Source organism: Panicum virgatum, unplaced genomic scaffold (genome assembly GCF_016808335.1).
Source record: "Panicum virgatum strain AP13 unplaced genomic scaffold, P.virgatum_v5 scaffold_5572, whole genome shotgun sequence".
NCBI lineage: Eukaryota > Viridiplantae > Streptophyta > Magnoliopsida > Poales > Poaceae > Panicum > Panicum virgatum.
Window position 1 is genome coordinate 4,716 of NW_024376575.1, and position 25,049 is coordinate 29,764.

Genomic DNA, 25,049 nt, shown 5'->3' on the forward strand with positions numbered 1-25,049 from the left:
TGAATATTTGAAGTCATTTGCATCTGTGGCATGCCGTGTCCACTATAGACAGACTATCGTCAGCAAGTGAATCTCTATTACTATTAAAAATCTGACATTTATGTAGCTGGCAGCAGCTATTACTCTTGTTGCAATTGTTTTTTTATGGTCTCTTGTTGCAATTGTTACTATTTAGTATTGACAAAATTCAATTATCCTCTGTTATGTAGGGAAATCTGAAATGACCAAGAAAGGTGAACCTATCAATGGTAAATGCCAGTTCATCTTTCATGGTTGATGATTATTCTGATAGCTCTTATTTCTTGAAGGAAAGGCTCACACTAGCTCTCAGGTACTTCAAGGAGTCTAACCAATCAGCACTTGTTGGTTCAGGTTTGGGTGCCCATCAGGAAAGGGGATCGCTACATGCTAAGCACTTCAGGGCAGCCCTTTGTGCTTGACCAACAGAGTATCGGACTTCTTCAGTATAGGGCTGTGTCCATGATGTATATGTTTCTCTGTGGATGGAGACAATGTCAAAGAATTGGACTACCTGGGCGCGTATACAAGCAGAAGGTGCCTGAATGGACACCCAGTGTGCAGTATTACAGCAGTACTGAGTACGCACGGCTTAACCATGCAATAAGCTACAATGTTCATGGTACTGTTGCCTTGCCTGTGTTTGATCCTTCCACGAAGTCATGTATCGCTGTTGTTGAACTTATAATTGACATCAAAGAAAGTAAACTATGCAAGCGAGGTTGGTAAAGTCAGCAAAGCTCTTGAGGTTAGCCTCATTTTTCCTTCTATGACAACAAATTGTCAACTTGTAAGCGTTCAGATATAAGTGATATTGCTGAATTATGGCATAATTATTTTCCAAACTCATTTTCTCAGCTGCATCTGGGTAATTAATTTTCCATTATCTGCAGGCTGTGGATCTTAAAAGCACTGAAGTTGTTGAACATCCATATGTCCAGGTAAAAATAGTTCGACAACTCCAATTTGACTAGTACATTTCCTTGTTTTATTTTGAGTGCTAAAGTTTTGTTTCTTTTCTTCTACTCAGACTCAGATATTTAATGAAGGCCATCAAGCTGCACTTGTAGAGATGTTGGAAGTCTTAACAGTAATTTGTGAAGAGCTCAAACTGCCCTTAGCTCAGACTTGGGTGCCTTGCAAATACCAAAATTTACTGGTACCCTTGTGGTGGTGTGAAGAAGAGTAGCTTCAATATTCATGGAAGTTGTGCCCAAGAATTATGCATGTTAACTAGTGATGTTGCATTTCATGTCATCGATGCTCATATGTGGGGATTCCGAGATGCTTGTGTAGAGCACCACCTGCAGAAAGGACAAGGAGTTTCTGGAAAGGCATGCATCCTACGTAGGCCATGCTTTTCCAAAGATGTGACTAGATTCTCTAAATTGGAGTATCCTCTTGTGCACTACGCTCGTATGTTTGGATTAGCTGGTTGTTTTTCAGTATGCATGCAAAGTGCTTACACTGGAAATGATGATTATGTACTAGAGTTTTTCCTGCCACCTGATTGCAGAGAAGATGCCGAGAAAATGGTTCTTTTGGAGTCCATCTTAGCTCTGCTGAGACAGCATCTTCGTAGTTTACATGTAGCTACTGATGAAGTCTCACATGAAGAACTTCAAGTCGACGCTATTACTGTAATTGATAACAATGAAACAAAGGATGAACATGCACAACATCTGAACTTTCAAGTTGGCATTCATGCCTCACATGAGAGCAATATGCATGGAGTCCATGAGTCTGACAGCCAGAAAAGAATAGCTTCACCAGAATATGAAATGTGTCTCTCACCTGAAAATAGCACCAAATGCAATGGCAAATTATTTGTTGGACCAAACGGTGGTTGTACCTCGGATTCTTTGTTGCCTAACAACAATAGCAAACATCATGGAAGGAGACGAGGAAAAGCAGAAAAAAACATTCAGTTTGGAAGTTATTCAACATTATTTTACTGGAAGCTTGAAGAATGCAGCAAAAAGTCTAGGAGGTATGTATAATTTGAATTTTCTGCAATTTTTGAGAAATTACAAATTTACATATTGTTTATACATTCTGTAGCTCATGCATTGAGATTGTGAATTTTGGCATATTTTGTTAGCTTGTAAGTCTGAATATCGTTAATTGTTTATTTCTTTTTGACAGTATGTCCTACAACGATGAAGCGCATCTGCAGGCAACACGGGATTTCTCGCTGGCCATCTCGGCAAATCAGCAAGGTTAACCGTTCTATTTCTAAATTAAAGAAGGTGATTGAATCTGTTGAAGGGTCGGAGAGTGCATTTACTCTCACATCTATCACGGGTCCTCTCCCCGTTCCTTTCACTCCATCCAATCCTACCAATATAAAGAATGGAAGGCAAACTGAGGTTACTGACCTTTCCATTCCTTCTGTTCAAGAAAACAGAGGTTCATCCTCGCAGATTAAGTTGTTAGAAAATGATGATCGCCTAGGCATGCTCATTCCTCAGCGAAGCTTTCTGGCTAATATCAGCAAACAGATCGAACGGGAGAAAGCTTTGAACTTGAGAAGTTCGTCTGGAGAGCCTAGCACTAATTCAGGGACATCAGAAGACTCCTGCCTTGGCAGCCCTGCAAACAGGACATTTGTATCACTACTCATGGAACCACAACAAAACATGCGCAAACCAGAAAGGTTCACAAAAGAGCCATTTCAAACACAGGACCTGCTTCTTCCAGGGCTATTTGTTAACGGTTCAGGAAGCTCCAAAAATTGCAAGAACCACATCACAGCTGCAGTTAATGAACCTGCTGTAGTCCCTCCAGGCAGTCTCATGTCTGTACATAATTCAGGGATAGTAACAGTGAAGGCACGCTACAAGGAAGACCTTTTAAGATTTCGATTCCCGTGTTCTGCAAGCATTATTGATTTGAAAGATGAAGTGGCCAAACGGATACAAATAGATGTTGGTGTTTTTAATATCAAGTATCTTGATGATGATCACGAATGGGTGAAGTTGACATGTGATGCTGACTTAGAAGAGTGCATAGAGATCTCCCGGCTATCTGGTAGCAACGTTTTGAGGCTGTTGGTCAGTGACATTGCTCCAATCCTTGGGAGTTCTTGTGGGAGCACTGGATGATTTTTGAAAGTTTATGAATTAGCATAGTATAATGCAGTGGCCTAATATAGTTTACATTTAGGCTAGCTGCTTCAGTTCTTGGCTACACCACTATTTTATTTTCTTTTACAGGTATTTCTCATTTTTGTGTAGGGAAATCAAGGATACAAAACATTTTCTTTGAGTTAGTATGTACAAAGATAAGGTTGGTGTAGCATAAATATAATTGATGTTTAGACTTTCATGGCTGCTTGTATGGTATACGGGTGATACCAGCCAAACAAAATCCTGAAAATATTATTGCTGGAATGCTTATAAAACTTTGAAATAGTTTTGCTGCAAATTTGGAGACTTATTTCGGTGCTCATTTTCAAGTTTGTTCTGAATTCCAACTAGTTCATTGTTCAGTTTTTCTTCATCAACATTATACAATTTTGTTTCAGTTCCTCAAGGAACTATGAAGTATTAGTATTTTCTATTTTGGTTCACAAACAAGTGCATATTTCTTTTTTAAAAAGGTAACAGGCCTAGCCCAAGCCCAGAGTAAATTATATTTTTTTTAAAATAAATCTGATACCTATTGACGAACAAATAGGATTTCGTGGAATGGCGCTAGCAAAAATCAGGCACACAGGTGGCTAAAATTCAATGGCTTATTTGGACACCAGTGATCAGAAGGCAGAAGCCATGGTAGTGCGGGTGAGCTTCAGAAAAAAGCTGGTGATCACAAAGAGTAGCACTCCCTCTAATTCCAAAAGTAGGTCGTTTAGAACATCGACATGGTGTTCTTTTCACTTTGGAATCGAAGGGAGAGGCAAACATGAGAAGTTTCGCTTTGGAGTGCTGCTACACAAGAGATACTAGCAGACGTCTCCTTCAGTACCCCCGATGCGAAGAAACTTTTTCGTGGCTACTTTCGTTTTGCCCAAAAGAAAACCAGTAGCTCGTTAGTCCCTTTTGTTCCAACAGCCTAGACACAACAGCATTCAGATGGGAAGAAACAAGCCCTCCACGAATGAAACCACAGGATCGTAGAATTGGTTTGCATCATATAACTACTGACAACAAAACTTCAGGAGGTCCTAAAATTATTCTTCTCACGTTGCCCAACTGTCTTGGCACCAAGACGTTGACATCTGCGACACAAGGAGGGCAAATGCAGCATGGGCAGCACAACGCACAAGTTAAGGCAAGGTCGCTCACTGGCAAGACCTGCTCCAGATCATAGGTTTCCTGCTTCTCCTGCCTTCCACGCAGCTGAACCACCAAAACTACTGGAAGCAACCGGTGCAGCTACGCTATTTAACCTCGCCACACAAAATCTTCTTGGAGCTCCCCTTATTAGCAGTAATTGTCGCTTTGGAAAACACTAATAGTTATAGCAGGCAGACAATCACTCTCGCATACATCAGAGTTCAGAGGAGGAGCATCAGAAATGGCGAAGCTGCACCGGCTCATCTCCGTCGTGCTCCGGCTCGCCGCGGCGGGGGCCGCGGCGGCGGCGGCGATAATCATGGTGACCAGCCATGAGACCACCAGCTTCTTCGGCATAGAGGTGGAGGCCAAGTACTCCTACACTCCATCGTTCATGTAAGTAATTCTCACTCTTCTCCATACTCTGAACATGCTAATGGAACGAACATCTTTTATTTGCCAGTGAATTCTACTGCTGTTGAAGTGATTTAGCTACAGAGAGATCGATCGATCGATCGATATTTTTGCTCATAAATCATGACAATGTGTTCGATCACACGCAGATTCTTCGTGGTGGCATTCGCAGTGACTTTCGCCTACAGCCTGCTCGTCCTCTTCGTGCGGCCGGGGAGCACCGCCTCCAGACTGGTGCTCCTGAGCGACGTGGTAAGCAGCACAGACTTATGCAGCAGCTGCATTGTCATCCCCATTCGATGTTCCGGTGACTGTCCATGAACGAACGAATGAAACGCGTGCAGATCGTGGGGATGCTTCTCGTCGGCGCGGTGGCGGCCACCGGCGCGATAGCGGGCATCGGGAGGAACGGCAACACGCACGCCGGGTGGCTGCCCATCTGCGGGCAGGTGCGGGCCTACTGCAGCCACGTGATGGGGGCGCTGATCGCCGGCTTCGTCTCGCTCGTCGTCTACTTCCTCATCATCATGTACTCCCTCCACGCCGTCGCGGAGCCCCTGTGCTCCTGCCATTAGAAGCCATCCCGTCACCCCTGCTTGTTCGTTCCGTCGTCTCCAGATCGATCGACCCGCCCACCAGTTATGAAGAACTTATATGATGCGTCGTCCGTTTCTTAGTAATTTTGTTTAGGCACTGTCTGAGACATGCTCTGGTCATATTCATTTCGTATGTGATCGGTCGTTACCATTATTTCTCATAGTATATTCAGGCATTCAGCTGGGACAAAACCCTTCTCTTCTTTCTCATGATGAGTTGCATTGGAAATTTGAAGAGAAAATGTTCCAAGATGTTTTCTGGGGACTGAATGATCCACTACTGTTGTTGTGATGCTGTCACTGTTGGGACTTTGGAAAAATTAGTTTTTTATTTCTTTTACTGTTTGATGCATTGTTGATGCCGACATGCCGTACGTAGTGTTAGTGTTGAGTCAAGGGTTAGGTAATCAGAATCTGCTTACTCACAGTACGTGTTCAGTTGAGTCAAGGATTTTTTGGTGCCACGAGCCCACGACACTGAGCTGGTCAACGCCGATTGCAAGCTTTGAGGCACTTTGTTGGTGAGCCAACTTATATCTACTTTCACCTAAACAAATCTCTTAATGTAAAAGGAATAAATTGATCTTTTTTTTCATAATCAACAGGTAATGACTAATGACAACTTACTCATATGTCAATAGCCTTCTCTGTAAATAATCGAGGTAAGCATCACAAAAGGCCAGAAGTCTTCTCTTCCTCCTCTCCGGCGCATGATTCCTTGGTGTATGGGATTGCGTGCAAAGAAAGATTCATTTAAAAAAGTTATAGTTCTTCAATCAACTATCCAAATTAAAATACGGTTGCATCATCGTGTTTGTAACTGCAAGGTCATCAAAACAAGACTACATTTGACTATATTCGAAAGAATTTAATGTGAAACAATATTATTTTAAATAACAAATGTTCCAACTTCTGCCCAAAACAGTTATTCCAGCTTCACAAGTTTATAAATGTGGAACAATTTTATTATTGTTCCATCTTCACAATAATTAAAATTATTCCAGCATAAAAATCATCTAAATATATTCAAGTATGGTCTTATTTTGAAGATTTTGCTCTAAGAAATATAGTGGTGCAATCGGATTTTGATTTATATATACGGTTTGGAAAATGCAACTTTTTCGCTTGTGGTTTCTTATTGGGCCACGTGCCGGCCATTCTCCCTTGTGTATACATTGACTATTGACTGTCAGTCACACATGTAACCCTAGCAGCCCCTATCTTATTAGAGTTCCCATCACAAAAGTGTGCAATTTACACATGATCTGCCTGGAGTAATTTTCGAGTTTTGGTAACACCATGTAACCAAATGTCCAAATCCAATATCTAACCCAAAAAGGTGCAGGCAAATTTTGCCATGGGCCATCAGCGCTCTTATGGGCTAGAGATGCAGCCCGACTGACTAGGCCTACTTGTACGTCATGAGCCCAATAAGAAGCGGACCATTACTCATGCAGCCCACTAAGTTAAATAACCACTAACCAGCATAAGCTTGTGTTCATAACTTTTGTTTTACAAAATTTAAAATGATAAATCCATTTTGGTTTATCTACTGACCACCCTCCTGTAAAATCAGGCACCGTACCTCTAAATTATTCGAAACCGTCGTCTAAATGACTACCTATATTGGTTCTAGAAGCGTTTTGCCTGAGACACCGTGTCAGAAAACAAAGAATGGAGAGTGGGAGAGAGCCTAAGATTGCTAGTCTAAGCGGCGACAGCAGCCGGTTGGCACCCCGTAGGTCGCGAGTTCGGATTTTGATTGGGACGAATTTCTGACTGTAAGTAAAATATAAAAAAATCCTTTGATGTGGCAGCCGGAAGCAAAATAAACGGAGGGCTGGTCCAAATCCAGAACACCCGACCCGAGCGACCCTTTTTTTATGCTCACGGCGCGCTGCCGCCCGTCGGTCACCGCATTTCTTCTTCCGAATTATCTTTTTTTTTAAGAAAAAACTAGCGCCGCAGTTCCAACCGGCGTTCAGCGGCGGGAGTCCGCATCTCGTTTCTCTTTCAGCTCTCCCCCGGATGAACTCCGCCGCCGTATCCGTCTCGGCAACCCCTGGGTTCTGACTCTGATCACTTGATCAGAGCTCACAAAACCAAAGCTGGACTCGTGCTCTGTTCCTCAAGCAGCCGGTGGTTGTTCCTCTCGAGCTCCTTCGACGGACAGGCGACGGGATGCAAGGTTTGCAGCATCTCCGTATCATGGTTCAACTTCAACCGGATCCTGGATTAGACGTCTCTGCTTGTGTTTTTCTTGGTTTCAGGGGAGGATCGCCAGGTGCCGGTGTACGCGTCGGGCATCGAGGTGAGCCTTGGCTGTCCTGAACTCCTGATCTTCTTGTTCCGGTGTTGGTGGATTAGTTTTACTTGTGTTTCGGAGATGGTCACCAAGATTCCTACAAAAATGACAAGTTATGCTGAAATTATTTCGGACCTTTTGGTGGTGCCAATAATTCATAAGATACAGTTGTTTCAGGAAAAAAAATTCATAACATACAGATACAGAAACATGAACTGCCTAGGCTGAAGGCCTGAAAACAGCATGTAACATTCTGAACTTGTCACTCTGAACATACTCAGGTACTCGAAAAGCTTCAGGAGAAATGGGAATCCACCCAGCGACGGTACCCGGCAATGTACTCCAGTGTCGTTGGTGGCATCGTCCTTGATCCATCCATGATGGTGATCCCCATCGACGACCACATGGTCCACCGCGGCCATGGCGTCTTCGACACCGCCACCATATCTGATGGGTTCAGTATCCTCACCCTGACAGCTCCTTTCCTCCTTCAGGCTCTGAAGATACAGTAACAGTGTGTAACAGTATAGGGTGCACCATGATTCTGAAACTCTGAATATTTGTCACGTTTGTTCTCTGAGCAGATGCTTGTACGAACTGGATTCACACCTGGATCGGCTGCTAGCATCTGCATCCAAAGCAAAGATCGATCCACCGTTCTCGCGAGAGACGATGCGAGAAATTCTGATCCAGATGACCGCTGCCTCCGGATGCAAGGACGGGTCGATCAAGTACTGGCTGAGCGCCGGCCCCGGCGACTTCCTGCTGTCCCCGACGGGCTGCACGGGACCCGCGTTCTACGCCGTCGTCATAGCCGCCGCCTCCGCCTCCGGCGCCGGCCGCCGCTCTCAGCGGAACGATGGCGTCAAGGCGATCACGACCGCCGTGCCGATGAAGCACCCGTTCTTCGCGGGGATCAAGAGCGTCAACTACCTCCCGAACGCGCTGGCGCTGGCGGAGGCGGAGGCGCGGGGCGCGTACGCGCCGGTGTGGGTCGACGAGGAAGGGTGCGTCGCGGAGGGGCCCACGATGAACGTCGCGTTCGTCACGGCGGCCGGGGACCTGGTGCTGCCGGCGTTCGACAGGGTGCTCGGCGGGTGCACGGCCAAGCGGATGCTCGCGCTGGCGCCGAGGCTGGTCGAGGCCGGCCTTCTCAGGGGTGCCGGAGAGGCGAGGATCTCCGCCGACGAGGCCAGGCGGTGCGCCGAGATGATGTTCGTCGGCAGCGGGCTGCCGGTTCTGCCGGTCGTCGAGTGGGACGGCCAGCCAGTTGGGGATGGTAATTTTTGCGGTTCAGAATTACAGTGTCTGCTAGAATGAAATTACAGTGTCTGCTGCTGCTAGGATGAAATTAGAGTCTAACATTGGTAGATCAAAGGTGTGATAGAGATGAATTGTTTTGTTTGATGATGCAGGGCGAGTTGGGAAGGTCAGTCTTGCCCTGTCTGAAATGCTCCGGGATGACATGAAGTCTGGTCCAGATAGGATTCCTGTTCCTTACAGTTAAGGAGGCATGATTGCTCTGCATCAGAGAAGAATGAACATCAGGGGTTTCTATGCTATGTACATATTTTGCTCTAACAAGTGCAAACAAGGCTGTTTTATTTTTTTCACTTTTGAGGTCCCTGATTTCTTGAAGGACAAAAGAGGCACTACTTTTTACATTTTGGAACTGAATAAGGTTGATGCTTCTGCAGAATAGCAGAGCAGTTAGAACAGTTGCTCTTACAGTTACAGTTGTACTAGCTTACATCTGCACCCGGCATGAATATTCGATTCCAGTTTCCAGCAGTTCTTTCAGCCCCTGTCAAAAGAAATATTACTATTCAGGAGTATCAAATAAAATCTATTTATAATTTTTTGGCAGATAAATGCTAATTCGTGAGACGAATCTAATGAGTCTAATTAATCTATAATTTGCTACAATAATCATTCGCTAATTATAAATTGATATACATCATTAGATTTGTCTCGCAATTTAGCCTCAGGGCTCTGCAATTAGTTTTGTAATTAGACTTCACTAGTCTATCAACCGTGCTCCCGCACGAGCTAGTTAGAGATATCTAATAATTATCTATCTCACGCTCTCCTTAACTAATTAAATATTCTAATCCAGTACTGCAAAGATACATATTTATCATTATATAATTGTAATAAATGTGATAGATTTAGTCACTAACAATTTTTTTCACTTTGCATCACACCTCCATATATATTTGATATGTATTTAATTGAACACTTTGTTTGAGCTATGTGAACAACATGAAAATTGATATTTTTATCTCTTCTCTTGTACATGATATATGTGACAAACACCTTATGGTTAATATATATGTTTATATAAATAATAACATAAATAATATATTAATAATGATAGGAATAGTAATTTAGAATTTTATATTGATGTGTTTTAAGATTTTATTATAATAATAGACTTTTATTTTAGATTTGGGGTTGATTTTAACTTTTATTATCTTATCATTGGATAATATATATGAAATTTAGAGGTTATTTGATATTATTTTATAATAGCATAAGTGGGTAATTTATATGAAGATTAGGGGGTTACTTTAGATTATTTTTTATAATGGCAGAGGTGGGTAATTTAGATATATGTTTAGGGAGTTACTTTAGTCTATTTTTATAATGGCAAAGGTGGGCAATTTATTATAAAAGATAACAGATCCAATGGCTATTATGATTAGAGTTGCCGAATTGATGGCCTGATGTTTCTGATTTTTGTGAGAATTTGTAGAATTTCTCTATTTTTTTAGACTGTCCACCTAGGATCCTAAGTGACTTCACCTAGAGGCTTCAAAAAAGCCTCAATTAGTAATTGTAAGATTTAATACTTTTAAATGCTAAGATTTTTTTTATGTGACATAGATTAAAATTTAGCCTCTTGAACCAAACAACTCCTTCGACACTCTATGCTCGAGTTTGTCTTCCCCTCTCCTTTTACTCTTGTCTAGTTCCCCACCCTCTATATGCATAAGCACGACATGTTCCTCCATGTGCAGCGGACCTATACAAATCCAAGCCGTGAACAGAGCGATTTCACGGAACGTGAAGGAACTGATATGCCCAAAGGGGATCACTGAGATTTACTCGCGGTGGACAAGTAGGGGCGCCTCGAGGACACTGCTGCCACTGCTACGTTGCTACCTTGGCGGTGAAGCAAAAGACGTCAAGACACCAAATTTGTCCTCTGTCGAGTACGAGCTGGTTAATGTGGCTCCTGAAGATGTTCAGAATTCAGAGGATTCTCATCAGATGCCTTGGGGTGTGTTTAAATCCCCACCCCACCCCACCCCCACATCCAAATTTTCCATCATATCAAAATCACATCGAAACATTAAATATAGCAAATAACTCATGCATTAAGTACTAAATGTAGGTAAATAAAAAAACTAATTGCATAGTTTTGATGTACGTTGCGAGACGAATCTTTTAAGCCTAGTTAGGTCATGGTAGGACAATATTTACCAAAAACAAATAAAAAGTGTTACATTGTGCTACAGTGTTCGATGTGACTTTTTCTCCTATTTTTTCAGGGATCTAACACACAGCCTTGGTTTGTTTCTATCCGCGTGCGCTTGGTGGCGATGGATCGGCCGGAAAACTGCGGCACACCTGCAGTAGTGAACATTTCCGAGGCATGCAGATCCGGGGATTATAAGCAGCTGCTGCTGCTGGTGTCATGCCTTGTACGCTACGGTTCTGCACTGTAAGTAACCAAGGAAAGTCTTCGATCTCAACTACGAAATCTTAAACCTTGATTCTAAGGCTGTGTTTAGTTCGCGAAAAAATTTGGATTTTGGTACTGTAGCACATTTCGTTGTTATTTGACAAATAATATTCAATTATGGACTAACACTTAGTTCGGCTGGCTGTGGCTGGTGCTGATTTGTTGTGAGAGAAAAGCACTGCTGGCTGGCTGGTAACTTGTGGCTGGTGCTGGTTTGGTGTGAGAGAAAAACACTGTTGACTGATTGAAGCGAACAGAGTCTAATTAGACTTAAAAGATTCATCTCGTGCTAATCAGTTAGACTGTGTAATAAATTATTTATTTCAACTGCATTTAATGCTCCATGCATGTGTCTAAAAATTTGGTGTGACATGTACTTAGGAATTTTTTTGGGAACTAAGCAGGGCCGCGTTTGGGAAAACAGTTTCGCTTGAGGACAAGTCTTGTGACCGGAGTTACACGGGCGATAGAGTCCAAGATTGATCTGCTCTGGCGAGCTTAGCAGGAAAGAAAAGGGTGTCCAAGCTAGGGAATATTCCCTTCATGTTACTTAGAACCTGCAGACTGCAGATTAAATCATCAGGGTTCTGTTTTTTTAATAATTTAAGTCATCAGAGTTCCATTTTGTTCATACTGGGTCCACCGGTAATCACAGGCACACCCAGAGCTATTGCCCATTGGGCGATCCCACTCCGGACAAAGCTTCAGTGTTTTGGGGCGTGCTGCTCGGGGTCACGCGTGCCCACCCCGAGTGGGCCGTGACACCCACTTCCACCCCTTCAGGATTTTACATTTTGAGTCTAAAATTGGCGTGACAAATCAACTTACTATGTTTTGTTGCTAGAACAATTTCTTTTATTTTAGAATAATTTTTTTCTGGAATAATTATTCCAAAATAAAAAAATAGTTATTAGATTTATATAGTAATTTAACTGACAGTCACAAGTGCGAACATTTGTAGTCTTTTGGGGCCTCTGTACACTATCAGCCGGCTGCTGCTCTGGTGAGAGATGATTGCCGCACCCCTTGTCCTTGGCCAGACACGGGCGCGCGGCCGGACCTGGAGCCCTGGACCACGCCACCGCGGGCGCCGCCATGTCCACTCCGGCACGCGACGCGAGCTCCCCGGCCGGTTCGGCCAGCGCGGTGCTGGCGCCGCCTCCTTTTCACTCGCCTCACGGGTAAAGTTGCCGGCCCGCCCTGGAAGCATCCAAGCGCATGGCGCCATGGCTCCTCGCCGGCCAAGCGCTCCTTGCCATGGCCGCCAGGCAGGATCTCGTCGCGCCGTCCCCCCCCCCCCCCCCCCCCCCCCCCCCCCCCTCCCGCCGCGGGCATGCGCGCGTGACTTCGGAGCCGCGTCGTCGCGTGCTCCTTGGAGCAACGCCGCTCGGATATAGTAGTACGCTGGCTACTCTGTAAAGGTCGGTCATGCTCCGGATGCACTGTCGCCGTGTGCTTCAGCAACATTCGGAGAATCGGAGGTCCCGGCCGGCTCTTAAAAAAGGTTAAGCTTTTCAATCGAGGAAGGAAATTCAGAACCGACCGACCGGCTGCGGCTCGGATCCATCCGGTGTGCAGTCACTTGACTGGAGTTCAGACTGATCAGTCCACCGGCAGCGCAAGCATTGCAGCGTGTCGACGGAGGGAGACAGGGACGCCGCCTCATCCGCAATCACCGACGCGCGCACTAATCTTCAAGCTCATATGATAAAAGCGCGCGAGGCCGGGCAGCTGGAGGTGCAGCACCGAGCCATCCCTCCCCGCGCATTGCCCTGCCCGGCAGGCTAGCGGCTAGGACAAGAGGCCTGCCACTGCCAGTGCCAGCCGCGAGCCAATGGGTTGCCGCGGGGGCGTTGGGCTGCCGCTGCTCGTGAGGCGCCTCTGCTTCGCCGTGCTCCTGTGCGCCCCATGCCTCTGCTCCCTCTCCGTTGCCAAGAGGACGCCGCGGCCCGCGGTGAAGCCACCGCCACCGCCACCGCCGTCGCAGGTCCCGGCGCCGGCGCCGGCGTACCCGGCTCTCCCCGTCCGGGCGGTGTGCCTGGGCGGGTGGCTCGTCACCGAGGGATGGATCCTGCCGCCCCTCTTCAGCGGCATCCCCAACAAGGACCTCTTGGTTGGTACTTATTACGTACCTTGCTCTGCATTTCGCCAGTCAGTCTTTGTTCAGGCAATCGATCGATCAGCTCTGCTTCATGGTTTGCTTTTGGGGGGTGTGATCGAGTGCAGGACGGGACGCAGGTGCAGTTCAAGTCGGCGCTGCGGAAGACGTACATCACCGCCGACCAGGGCGGCGGCGGCGCCGTGTTGGCCAACCGGACGCAGGCCTCCGACTGGGAGACGTTCAAGGTGCGGCCCGGCGGCGCTATGCATAATTCTTCCTCGCTTGTTTCTGAAAATGAATGGATACAATGCAATGCAGCTGTGGCGGATCAACGAGACGACGTTCAACTTCCGGACGCCCGGCGGCGAGTTCGTGGGCATCGGCGCCAGCGACGGCATCATCGTCGCCACCGCCACCGCGCCGACGCTGCCGGAGACGTTCCAGATCGTGCGCTGCCCCTTCGACAAGGACAGGGTCCGGATCAAGGCGGCAAACGGATACTTCGTCCAGGTAATTGTAATTCCGTTTCCGTCCTGACATGCGTATGCATGAGAGAACCCGCAGCACGGCATCAGAGAAGAAGATGTTTTACTACTGTCTGAGCAGGCGATCGCTACCGGCGAGGTGATAGCGGACTACGGCGAGCCCACGCGGTGGTCGGACTGGGACGCCTCGGTCTTCCTCATGACCAAGGTCGGCCAGCAGCTGCAGGGGGAGTACCAGCTCTGCAATGGCTACGGCACCGACAAGGCCACACCCGTGCTCAGGGTAAGCTACGCTATGCACTTCATATACGTCCACTGCCCTTTCCCGAGGCCCCACCCGTCAGTAGGCAGGCCGAGGGCGAGCTGCCGCTGACAGGTGGGGCCCACTCGTCGTCTGCTGACTGGCTGGTGTTCCTACGAGTACACGAAACACTGATCGACTCAGACTCGGACAGAGTAGAGCGATCCTGTATTCCCGGATGAATCCACTACGCTTTGGTGAAAGGTCGTTGCCTCGTTGGGATGGGTGAGGCTGCTAGGGTGATAATGGATTGTGATCCTAATAGTCTCTTCATAATTCAGCGTGGCTTTTTCTAAATCCGACTCTTAAATTATCTAGACTGATTTTTTCTTAATGAAAAATGTGCTTAGACACGGTCGGAAAAAAATTATCTAGACTAAATTTTAAATCCCTTTACCACACCTACGTTTGTCTCGATCTCTTGTCTCGTTCCATCTGGTGGTGTCTGTCTCAATCGGGAGATGGGGACAAAAGGATTTCGGCAAGCGCTGCATTGACTGGTCAGTTTGGCTTTGGGGTTTGGAAGCAAGCAAAACACCCAGCATGTGACTCTGTTTGGCGTGCGAGCAATCACATGTGTTTGCCATGTAGCTCAACTTTTTTTTCTGTGCCTGAAATAGCAGCATTTTGGTTGCATTATTAGGCGTTCTAGACCACACATAAAGCAGTAGATTAATTTATACAGCTGACATGTTAAGAGCATTTTTTTAGAGTCAAATTTGAGTAAGTTTTTAGCTGTGGCTAGTTGCTTCAAATTTCAATCTTGGATCCTATGAAAATTTTGGTTGATCTTAAAGGGCAGATGTGGTTCAGATTCTGAACCTACATGCATGTGTTGGCAGGACCACTGGAACACCTACATAGTTGAGGACGATTTCAAGTTCATCGCGTCGAGCGGCCTGACAGCAGTGAGGATTCCAGTAGGGTGGTGGATCGCTAGCGACCCCGACCCTCCGGCTCCGTATGTTGGAGGCTCCCTGCAAGCCCTGGACAACGCCTTCAAATGGGCAGAGTAAGCCTTTAAATGGCCTTCAATTGTTCAGTTTATTCGTATTTGAAAAAGAAAGTGTTCAGATCATGCATGATGGGTTCTTCCTCTCTGCTTGGACAGGAAGTACAAGCTGGGCGTCATCATCGACCTGCACGCAGCTCCCGGGTCCCAGAACCCCTGGGAGCACAGCTCCTCCAGAGACGGTACGCAGGAGTGGGGAACAACCGACGCCAACATCGCACAGACCGTGCAAGTCATCGAATTCCTCGCATCCAGGTCACAATTCACTTGTGCATTCCATCTGAATTTCAGAGAAAAACAGAGCAAAATCGCAGCGAAACTGAATCTTTCGTTTTTGTTTCCTCTGCAATTCTGCACGCAGGTACGCGACGAGCCCGAGCCTGTTCGCGGTGGAGCTGATGAACGAGCCGCTGGCGCCCCGGGCGACGCTGGACAGCCTGACCAGGTACTACCGCGACGGCTACGACGCCGTGAGGAGGCACTCGCCGGCGGCGTACGTGGTGATGTCGAACCGGCTGTCGTCGGGGAACGCGACGGAGCTCCTCCAGTTCGCCGGCGGGCTCCGGGGGGCGGTCATCGACGTGCACTACTACACCATGTTCAACAGCATGTTCAGCAACTTCACCGTGCAGCAGAACATCGACTTCGTCAGGACCAACTTCTCCGGCGAGCTCGCCGCCATCACCACCCAGAACGGGCTGCTCACCTTCGTAGGTAAGCGAGGAGCACCTCCGGATCCTTCTACCTAGTACCACTTTTTTTTTTAAAAAAAAGTACGAAAAGATTGTTGGGGGAGCTGGCTTCTTGTTCTCTGTGAAATTCATTCGCTTTGTTTGGTAAATTAAGGAGAATGGGTTGCAGAGTGGAAGGTGCCGAACGCGACCAAGGAAGAGTACCAGAAGTATGCGGCGGCGCAGATGAGTGTGTACGGGCAGGCCACGTTTGGATGGTCCTACTGGACTGTCAAGAACGCCAACAACCACTGGGATCTGGAGTGGATGATCAAAAATGGATACATCTCGTTGAAAGGCTAGGGCTGAAACCAATGCTAGGAAAGTGATGATTGATCTATAAGTAAGTGTGAAGGGGAGTCAGTTCGTGTTAGATTGGGGAGTCCCGTCCCTGTTGACATCAGAACAGCTGAACAGGCTTGGATGGTTTGGAGGGCAAAAGTTCAGTGCCCATGGCTTTGTAAAATTGATACCATGATAGGATTATTGTCGGTACCCCAGGACTGGGGTACCCCCTCTTGCTGTGACTAGGCAAGAGCCTCAGTAGTCATCCTTGACTACAACCAAACAGCCGGGCCCCAGCAGTCCGAAGTCCTGTCCTCCCGACAAAGGTCCGGACCTGTTCCACGGCCGGGGAAGGTCTGGGAACGCCACGTGACCCAGGAAAAACAGGCGCTCAAGCGCAAGCAGCCAGGGCTCCGGACCTCCCAAGGAATCCGGACCCCCGCGGGGTCCCGGACCCCTCATAGGGTCCTGGATAGCAACCGGACCCCTCTCCAAGGGAAAGTTTGGACGCCCCGCCTCAGGGTGGTCCGGGGCCGACACGTGTATGAGGCCCTTGGTTTCCATATTGAGGTCCACCTACCTTCGCATTTATTGCGGTAGGTGGACGTCCACTTTGATATAGTGGAAGCCGAGGCGTTTGACTGACCAGGGGGCACTATTGATCGCGTATTACCAAGGCAGTGGAGCCGATGGCGCCGCCCATGCCGCGTCTGCCAGTCTGCCGTAGCAGTCGGATATGACGGCTCGGCTACACCCATTATGACGCTACATAATAGCCTCAGCAGGCCACGCCGCAAGCTACGCTACTCCAACGGGCACCTAGCTGACGGAACAAGAGAACCCCCTGTGTCAGAAGAGCAGCAGTACTCGTATCGAAAGAAAGATTCGCTACCACTGTAGCCACAGTCACGTTGGGCCCACCTGTCGGGGCATCAACGTTCTATGTATCCGCCCCCCCTTGATCTATAAAAGGGGAGAGCGCCGTTAGAAAACCTCAAGCTGGGCAAGAGCCAAGGCCAGCAGAGGATAGGTTCATTCACACAACCAAGACAATACATCTCCCAGTGGACGTAGGGTATTACGCTCCGGCGGCCCGAACCACTCTAAATCGAGTGTTCTTGAGTCCTTGTCTCAGCGAAGATCCAGCCCCATCGCCTAGTACTTCCCCGAGTACTCCCTCACTGGGAATAGGCGGGTGCGCTCCGCCACCCGGCTGTGGGTACCCCTAAAAATCCCCACAACATTTTGGCGCCGTCCGTGGGGACGACAGGCGTTGGCTGGATCTTCAGGCCTCTAGGCTGTGTTCTCCCTCTGCAACGGCGAACTTGAAGATGAAGGAAGGCACACTCACTCCGCATGCTATGGCACCGGCACTCCGACGCCCTCGGTGCGGCGGCGCACGGCAGCGGCGCCTGCTGTGTGTCGCCACCGCGACACCTCAGAGCCGGCGTAGCAGCGCACAGCGGAGGCGCCGCTGCGCGCCGCTGCTCCTACGTCGACTCAAGGTTTTCTCTCAAGCAACGGCCACGCCTCCTCAGCGGTGGCATGGTGTCGGCTCAAGGCTTTCTCTCAACATGGAGCCTGGAGCCGACGGCCATCCCGGAGGAAGTTGACCGTGTCGTCCCGCCGTCTCCAGCGCCGGAGATCCACCTCAGCGTTGCTCGGTGCTGCTGCAGACAGGACCCCGCCTCCTCGTGCGGGGGCCCCTGGCGCTAGCACCAAGGACAAGCCGGCGAACGACCGCACTTCTCCACGCGTCGCACCGGTCCATCTGCTGCGCAAGGGCTCTGGTTTCCATCGGCAACGGCGACGGCAGGGGGAGGGGGCCTCTTCCATTCAAAGCCAAAGAATTTGTCTCATGCCATGTAAGCATGTGACAGCTCTTAGGCAAGGAGGGGTCCCCCGAGCTCCCGAGGTGATGCTGGATGATGCGGTTCAGGCACGTTCAGGGCGCCTTCACCTCCGAGGAAGAACACGCTGTATAGCATGCAGCCGTAGGTTACTCCTAAGAAAGGAATGAGAGATTTTCTCCTTTGTAATAGCGTGGTGTCTACGTGTGTGTCCAGAGCGGTCAAGGTCCGACCTTGTAAACCCGACCTCTGGCCCTATCACACAAACAGGCAAAAGCGGTCCGGAGCGGTGGAGGTCCGTCCTCGTAATCCCGACCTCCGATGTATACCGTGACAACCACAATAATAAAGGAGATTTTCCTCCTCAGTTTTGCCTAGGCTCCACCCTGATTACATTTATTCGCCTTGGTTTAACTATTCTTTTCTCTTGACCGGAGTTTCCCTTATTGCTAACAATCCAAGTTAAGTTGCTGGCTTGTGGTCAGGTAAAGACACCCCTTCTAGCTGGAAGGCGGTCCGGACCCCTAAGGACCTGCTCTGGAGAAGTGGTATTTGTATCCTGGGGTAGAGAAGCTCCGCGTGGCTTAGCCTGGTAATGTACCCTAAGTTTACGTACTTCACTACCCTGTTACAAGTACTCTAGTATCCAGGACTGCTGACTTTAGAGGTCCCGGGCTCTCTTCTAGTATAAGGCTTGGTTTCTTTGCACCTTACTATGAGGTCCGGTAACATGCTTCATCGGATTGTCAGCCACGGTCGCTCCAAGTCCACTCCGGTGGCCCGCTCCGGCGGAGACCGCTCGCCACGGTCGCTCCAAGTCCACTCCGGTGGCCCGCTCCGGCGGAGACCGCTCGCCACGGTCGCTCCAAGTCCACTCCGGTGGCCCGCTCCGGCGGAGACCGCTCGCCACGGTCGCTCCAAGTCCACTCCGGTGGCCCGCTCCGGCGGAGACCGCTCGCCACGGTCGCTCCAAGTCCACTCCGGTGGCCCGCTCCGGCGGAGACCGCTCGCCACGGTCGTTCCAAGTCCACTCCGGTGGCCCGCTCCGGCGGAGACCGCTCGCCCCGGTCGCTCCAAGTCCACTCCGGTGGCCCGCTCCGGCGGAGACCGCTCGCCACGGTCGCTCCAAGTCCACTCCGGTGGCCCGCTCCGGCGGAGACCGCTCGCCACGGTCGCTCCAAGTCCACTCCGGTGGCCCGCTCCGGCGGAGACCGCTCGCCACGGTCGCTCCAAGTCCACTCCGGTGGCCCGCTCCGGCGGAGACCGCTCGCCACGGTCGACAAAAGCCGGGTCCGGGAAGTAGTGCTACCCCCTGAGCGATCCGAAGTCCGTGTAGTCGCTTAGCTTGGTTCCGTACCCTAAGCCTACACCTTCGTCGCCCCGTGGAGAGCACTCTAGTACCTAAACCAGGCAACAAGCATACCGGCCTCAGGGGTCCGGGATGCCCACTCTCTCCAAGAGCACACCAACGCAATCAAGTTGCGTAGGAACACATCACGGTGGTGGCCCCACCCGCGGGTTCGTACCTCTCCCGAGGTGGGCCCGGGGGCCACTGTCGGTACCCCAGGACTGGGGTACCCCCTCTTGCTGTGACTAGGCAAGAGCCTCAGTAGTCATCCTTGACTACAACCAAACAGCCGGGCCCCAGCAGTCCGAAGTCCTGTCCTCCCGACAAAGGTCCGGACCTGTTCCACGGCCGGGGAAGGTCTGGGAACGCCACGTGACCCAGGAAAAACAGGCGCTCAAGCGCAAGCAGCCAGGGCTCCGGACCTCCCAAGGAATCCGGACCCCCGCGGGGTCCCGGACCCCTCATAGGGTCCTGGATAGCAACCGGACCCCTCTCCAAGGGAAAGTTTGGACGCCCCGCCTCAGGGTGGTCCGGGGCCGACACGTGTATGAGGCCCTTGGTTTCCATATTGAGGTCCACCTACCTTCGCATTTATTGCGGTAGGTGGACGTCCACTTTGATATAGTGGAAGCCGAGGCGTTTGACTGACCAGGGGGCACTATTGATCGCGTATTACCAAGGCAGTGGAGCCGATGGCGCCGCCCATGCCGCGTCTGCCAGTCTGCCGTAGCAGTCGGATACGACGGCTCGGCTACACCCATTATGACGCTACATAATAGCCTCAGCAGGCCACGCCGCAAGCTACGCTACTCCAACGGGCACCTAGCTGACGGAACAAGAGAACCCCCTGTGTCAGAAGAGCAGCAGTACTCGTATCGAAAGAAAGATTCGCTACCACTGTAGCCACAGTCACGTTGGGCCCACCTGTCGGGGCATCAACGTTCTATGTATCCGCCCCCCCTTGATCTATAAAAGGGGAGAGCGCCGTTAGAAAACCTCAAGCTGGGCAAGAGCCAAGGCCAGCAGAGGATAGGTTCATTCACACAACCAAGACAATACATCTCCCAGTGGACGTAGGGTATTACGCTCCGGCGGCCCGAACCACTCTAAATCGAGTGTTCTTGAGTCCTTGTCTCAGCGAAGATCCAGCCCCATCGCCTAGTACTTCCCCGAGTACTCCCTCACTGGGAATAGGCGGGTGCGCTCCGCCACCCGGCTGTGGGTACCCCTAAAAATCCCCACAACATTTTGGCGCCGTCCGTGGGGACGACAGGCGTTGGCTGGATCTTCAGGCCTCTAGGCTGTGTTCTCCCTCTGCAACGGCGAACTTGAAGATGAAGGAAGGCACACTCACTCCGCATGCTATGGCACCGGCACTCCGACGCCCTCGGTGCGGCGGCGCACGGCAGCGGCGCCTGCTGTGTGTCGCCACCGCGACACCTCAGAGCCGGCGTAGCAGCGCACAGCGGAGGCGCCGCTGCGCGCCGCTGCTCCTACGTCGACTCAAGGTTTTCTCTCAAGCAACGGCCACGCCTCCTCAGCGGTGGCATGGTGTCGGCTCAAGGCTTTCTCTCAACATGGAGCCTGGAGCCGACGGCCATCCCGGAGGAAGTTGACCGTGTCGTCCCGCCGTCTCCAGCGCCGGAGATCCACCTCAGCGTTGCTCGGTGCTGCTGCAGACAGGACCCCGCCTCCTCGTGCGGGGGCCCCTGGCGCTAGCACCAAGGACAAGCCGGCGAACGACCGCACTTCTCCACGCGTCGCACCGGTCCATCTGCTGCGCAAGGGCTCTGGTTTCCATCGGCAACGGCGACGGCAGGGGGAGGGGGCCTCTTCCATTCAAAGCCAAAGAATTAGAGTGGAAGGGGACTCAAGACCCGCACCTACAACTGCTTGAAAAAGCATGGTGCCAAATGGGTTGACGAGCTTCCATGTGTACTATGGGGCAACCGGACCACACCCAGCCGAGCCACCGGGGAGACTCCGTTCTTCCTGGTCTACGGGGCTGAAGCATGCCTTCCCCCAGAAATTCACCTGGGCTCACCACGGGTCCAGGCCTTTGACGAATCCATGCAGGAGCAGCTGCGGTGCGACGACGTGGACTTCGTTGACGAGCGAAGGTGGCGAGCAGCGATCCGAAATGCACGCTACAACCAGGCGCTCCGGCGCTACCGTCAACGGTTCGTGCACAGTAGGGAGCTCCGGGCTGGCGACCTCGTCCTCAGACGGATCCTGAACCGAGCGGGGCTCCACAAACTCTCCCCCAGCTGGGAGGGGCCTTTCAAGGTTACAAAGGTATGCCGGCCCGGATGTGTTCGCCTCGCCACAGAAGACGGAGTACCGCTGCCCAACCCGTGGAACATAGAGCATCTGCGTAAGTTTTACACCTAGGCAGAGCAGGGAAATAACCTTTCCTTTGTAATAAGATAGAGTTAGCGTGCGGCCCGGAGCGGTTGAGGGCTACCCTCGTAAACCCGACCTCTGGCATCCATCGCGCTAGCGGCTAACGCGCGGCTCAGAGCGGTAGAGGTCCGACCTCATAAACCCGGCCTCTGACATCCATCGCGCAAGCCATGTACATCGAGATTGCAAAGGAAAGATTTTTTCCTAATTCTGTCTTTGTGTCAAAGTTAAATTACGCATTTCGATTCTCGGAATTTTCGCTTTTTTCTAACCCCCGCGGGACCTCTACTCTTGTTGCTGCAACTAAGATCTGCATTGAGCTGCTGGACTACCGTACAGGTCCGGACCCTCTTGCTGCAGGAGAGGGGTCCGGACCCCTAAGGACCTACTCTGGGGAGCGGGTACTTGTTTCCTGGGGTGGTTCGGAGCCCAGTGTAGCCGCTTAGCTGGTTCCGTACCCAAAAGCCTGCACTCTCCACCACCCTGTAACGAGTACTCTAGTACCTGGAGCCGGGTAATTGGGGGCCCGGACCTCGACCCAGCTCAAGAGCTGGCTTCCTAGGTCCAACACGGCGTGTCCAGCACTATATCTCAAAGGATCGAGCACAGCAAAGTGACCTCACCCACTGCTGCGAAGGGTCTAGGACGAAGAAGCCGGGTCCGGAAAGATCGTACTGTTTCCTGGAGTGGTCCGGAGCCCTGCGTAGCGCCTTAGCCTGGTTCCGACCCTAAGCCTACGCACTCCCCCACTCTGTAACAAGTACAGAGCTACCTGGACCTGCGCATCTAGAGTCCTAGACCTGGTACCAAGCCTGGGATTAGTCAGGAATGAGCCCGCGGGTCTGCTCTAAGCTATAACTTTGAGGTGGTACACAGGTTCAAACCTGGCCGGTGGTAGACAGTCTCAAACCATTGAGCCTATCTACCAGGGGGGCCGAGTATCTGCTTCAAAGCTTTCATGCAGGATAAGAGCCAATCTCGGTGGTAGACAGACTCACAGCAGCTGAGTCTCTCTCCCAGGGGGCCCAGGCATCCGCTTTGTCCCACACATCATGGATGGATTCTGCATGCGTCAAATAGCTAAGTTGCAGTATCATTGCTACCATATAAGCAAATTTGATTCTTCTCTCTGTACTCCTGTATACCACGCAGGGAACAAGGCGCTTGCTCGCCTTGCAGGCTATGTGACACCTATGCCCAAGATGGCAGACAGGTCCAGACAACTGAACCTATCCGCCAGGGGGCCAGGGCGCCGGGGTGCCGCATACCGCAAATCAACAACCGCCAAACAGCTAAGTTGAAGTTTCTTCTATTTCAAAAACTTTCAACTAATACAATGTTTGTTACATAATGCAAAAGAAAAAAGATACAATCCCCAGCCTAAGGGTCCGCAGGCTCTCGCTTGAAGTAGGCGGCGACGAAGTCAACGACCTCCCGCACGCTGTCCCGAGCGGCGGCCTCCGTCTCTGCTACAGGGCCATCGACCACGGGCGCCAGCGAGATGGCCGGGTCGTGGCTCCGGAGGCAGGTCAGGATGTGCTCCGCCACCATCCGGATCAGCTCGCGGCCCTCGTTTTCAAGCTGTCCAGTAAGGACTGGCCCCAGGCGCTGGAGCCTATCCGAAGCGGAGCTCAACACTGGGAGGGCGTCAGCTATCGAAGCTGGCGGCTCCGCCACCTGGATCGGGCTCATTCCAAATGGCACCAGTGCGAGGCTCGCTTCGGCCGCCCAGTCAGCGATCCGCTGGGCTCCAGCGCGCTGGTCTTCCTGGTGCTTCTGGACCGCCTCCCGGACAGCCTCCTGCACCCGGGTGTCCAAGGCCGCCTTGGCCACCTCCACCTCGCGGGACCTCTCCTCGAGCTCGCGGGACCTCTCCTCGAGTCCGCGGGACCGCTCCTCCAGCTTGGTCTCCTTCTGCTCCGCGTATACCTTCCGCTTCTTGAGCGACTCTCGCTGGCGCTCAAGCTCCTTCTCTATGGCGGTGGCGTGAGCTTCCCGCTTGGCAAGAGACTTCCGGTCCTCCTCCAAGTCCGCCTCGTCGGCAGTCAGCTGGCGGGCTCTCTCCTGCAGTTGTTCACGCCATCCCTGCAGAGTCGCAGAGAAGACGTCGAGCTCCTGCCTCCGGACCTCGAGGTCCTCGCTGCGAGTCTCCAGCTCTGATTGCTGGGCTGCGAGGTGAGCCTCGAGGTCGGACCGCTGAGCAGCGAACCCAACAACCTCCAGGGTGAAGTCCTGCTCCCGCTGCGCCAAGGATTTCTCTCGGCTTGACACTGCAAGCTCTCGGTCAAACACCTTCTTAAGGTTGACTCGGTAGGCCGCTTGGTCCGCCTTGAGCTTTGACCGAGTTTCCGCGGCGTGGGAGGCTTCAGCCTTCGTGTGCGCCTCCAGGCGGGTGTGCCAGTCGGAGAGGCGCTGACGCTCGCTCTCCAGCGCAGACCACTCCCGCCGGAAGGCCACCTCGGCGGAGGAGGTTGCCTCTTCAATTGAACGCCGAACTCGCAACAGCACCTGAGGAAGCGGAGTCGCATCCTCCTCCGGGGATTGGAGCTGCAGGAGCCGCCTGCCAAACACCACCTCCAACTCTTCCTCCGCAGCAGGACCGGAGCTGGAGGTAGGGGCTTCCGCTGCAGCACTTGTCTCCGGCGCCTCCGCTGCCGCCGAGTCGGGCGCGTCCGGGCCCAGCTCCGGCGCCTCCGCTGCCGCCGAGTCGGGCGCGTCCGGGCCCAGCTCCGGCGCCTCCGCTGCCGCCGAGTCGGGCGCGTCCGGGCCCAGCTCCGGCGCCTCCGCTGCCGCCGAGTCGGGCGCGGCCGGGCCCAGCTCCGGCGCCCCCGCTGCCGCCGAGTCGGGCGCGTCCGGGCCCAGCTCCGGCGCCTCCGCTGCCGCCGAGTCGGGCGCGACCGGGCACAGCTCCGGCGCCTCCGCTGCCGCCGAGTCGGGCGCGTCCGGGCCCAGCTCCGGCGCCTCCACTGCCGCCGAGTCGGGCGCGGCCGGGCCCAGCTCCGGCGCCCCCGCTGCCGCCGAGTCGGGCGCCGTCGGGCCCAGCTCCGGCGCCTCCCCTGCCGCCCGGGCACCTGCTGATGTGCCAACGGTGGTAGAAGAACCGCTGGGGCGGGAACCCCTGGTAGCAAAGCAGAAAAGCCGTCAACACAAAAAAAACAGAACACCGGCGCAAGGG

The 25,049-nt window shown here is 51.6% G+C and overlaps 3 protein-coding genes and 1 pseudogene across 5 annotated transcripts; all 4 read left to right on the forward strand.

Moving 5' to 3' along the window:
- The first annotated feature begins 245 nt into the window (after positions 1-245).
- Positions 246-3,444, forward strand: LOC120694406 (annotated as a pseudogene).
- Positions 3,445-4,288: 844 nt separating this feature from the next.
- LOC120694404 (CASP-like protein 1C1) lies at positions 4,289-5,557 on the forward strand. Its single transcript, XM_039977522.1, has 3 exons — positions 4,289-4,691; positions 4,859-4,961; positions 5,054-5,557. Exons 1-3 carry the CDS (start codon positions 4,537-4,539, stop codon positions 5,282-5,284), a joined length of 489 nt encoding a protein of 162 aa, XP_039833456.1. The 5' UTR covers positions 4,289-4,536; the 3' UTR covers positions 5,285-5,557.
- A 1,682-nt stretch (positions 5,558-7,239) lies between these two features.
- Positions 7,240-9,423, forward strand: LOC120694407 (D-amino-acid transaminase, chloroplastic-like). Its single transcript, XM_039977527.1, has 5 exons — positions 7,240-7,493; positions 7,576-7,616; positions 7,892-8,064; positions 8,195-8,889; positions 9,026-9,423. Exons 1-5 carry the CDS (start codon positions 7,487-7,489, stop codon positions 9,115-9,117), a joined length of 1,008 nt encoding a protein of 335 aa, XP_039833461.1. The 5' UTR covers positions 7,240-7,486; the 3' UTR covers positions 9,118-9,423.
- A 3,400-nt stretch (positions 9,424-12,823) lies between these two features.
- Positions 12,824-16,475, forward strand: LOC120694405 (probable glucan 1,3-beta-glucosidase A). Of its 3 annotated transcripts, none has more exons than XM_039977526.1 (8): positions 12,824-13,471; positions 13,585-13,704; positions 13,778-13,969; positions 14,066-14,227; positions 15,059-15,257; positions 15,357-15,512; positions 15,619-15,971; positions 16,104-16,475. In XM_039977526.1, exons 1-8 carry the CDS (start codon positions 13,267-13,269, stop codon positions 16,289-16,291), a joined length of 1,575 nt encoding a protein of 524 aa, XP_039833460.1. In that variant the 5' UTR covers positions 12,824-13,266; the 3' UTR covers positions 16,292-16,475. The 3 variants fall into 3 exon arrangements, with proteins under 3 accessions (XP_039833460.1, XP_039833457.1, XP_039833458.1); XM_039977523.1 differs by having other exon boundaries at positions 12,830-13,471; positions 15,088-15,257; XM_039977524.1 differs by having other exon boundaries at positions 12,831-13,471; positions 15,088-15,257; positions 16,119-16,475.
- The last annotated feature ends 8,574 nt before the right edge of the window (positions 16,476-25,049 follow it).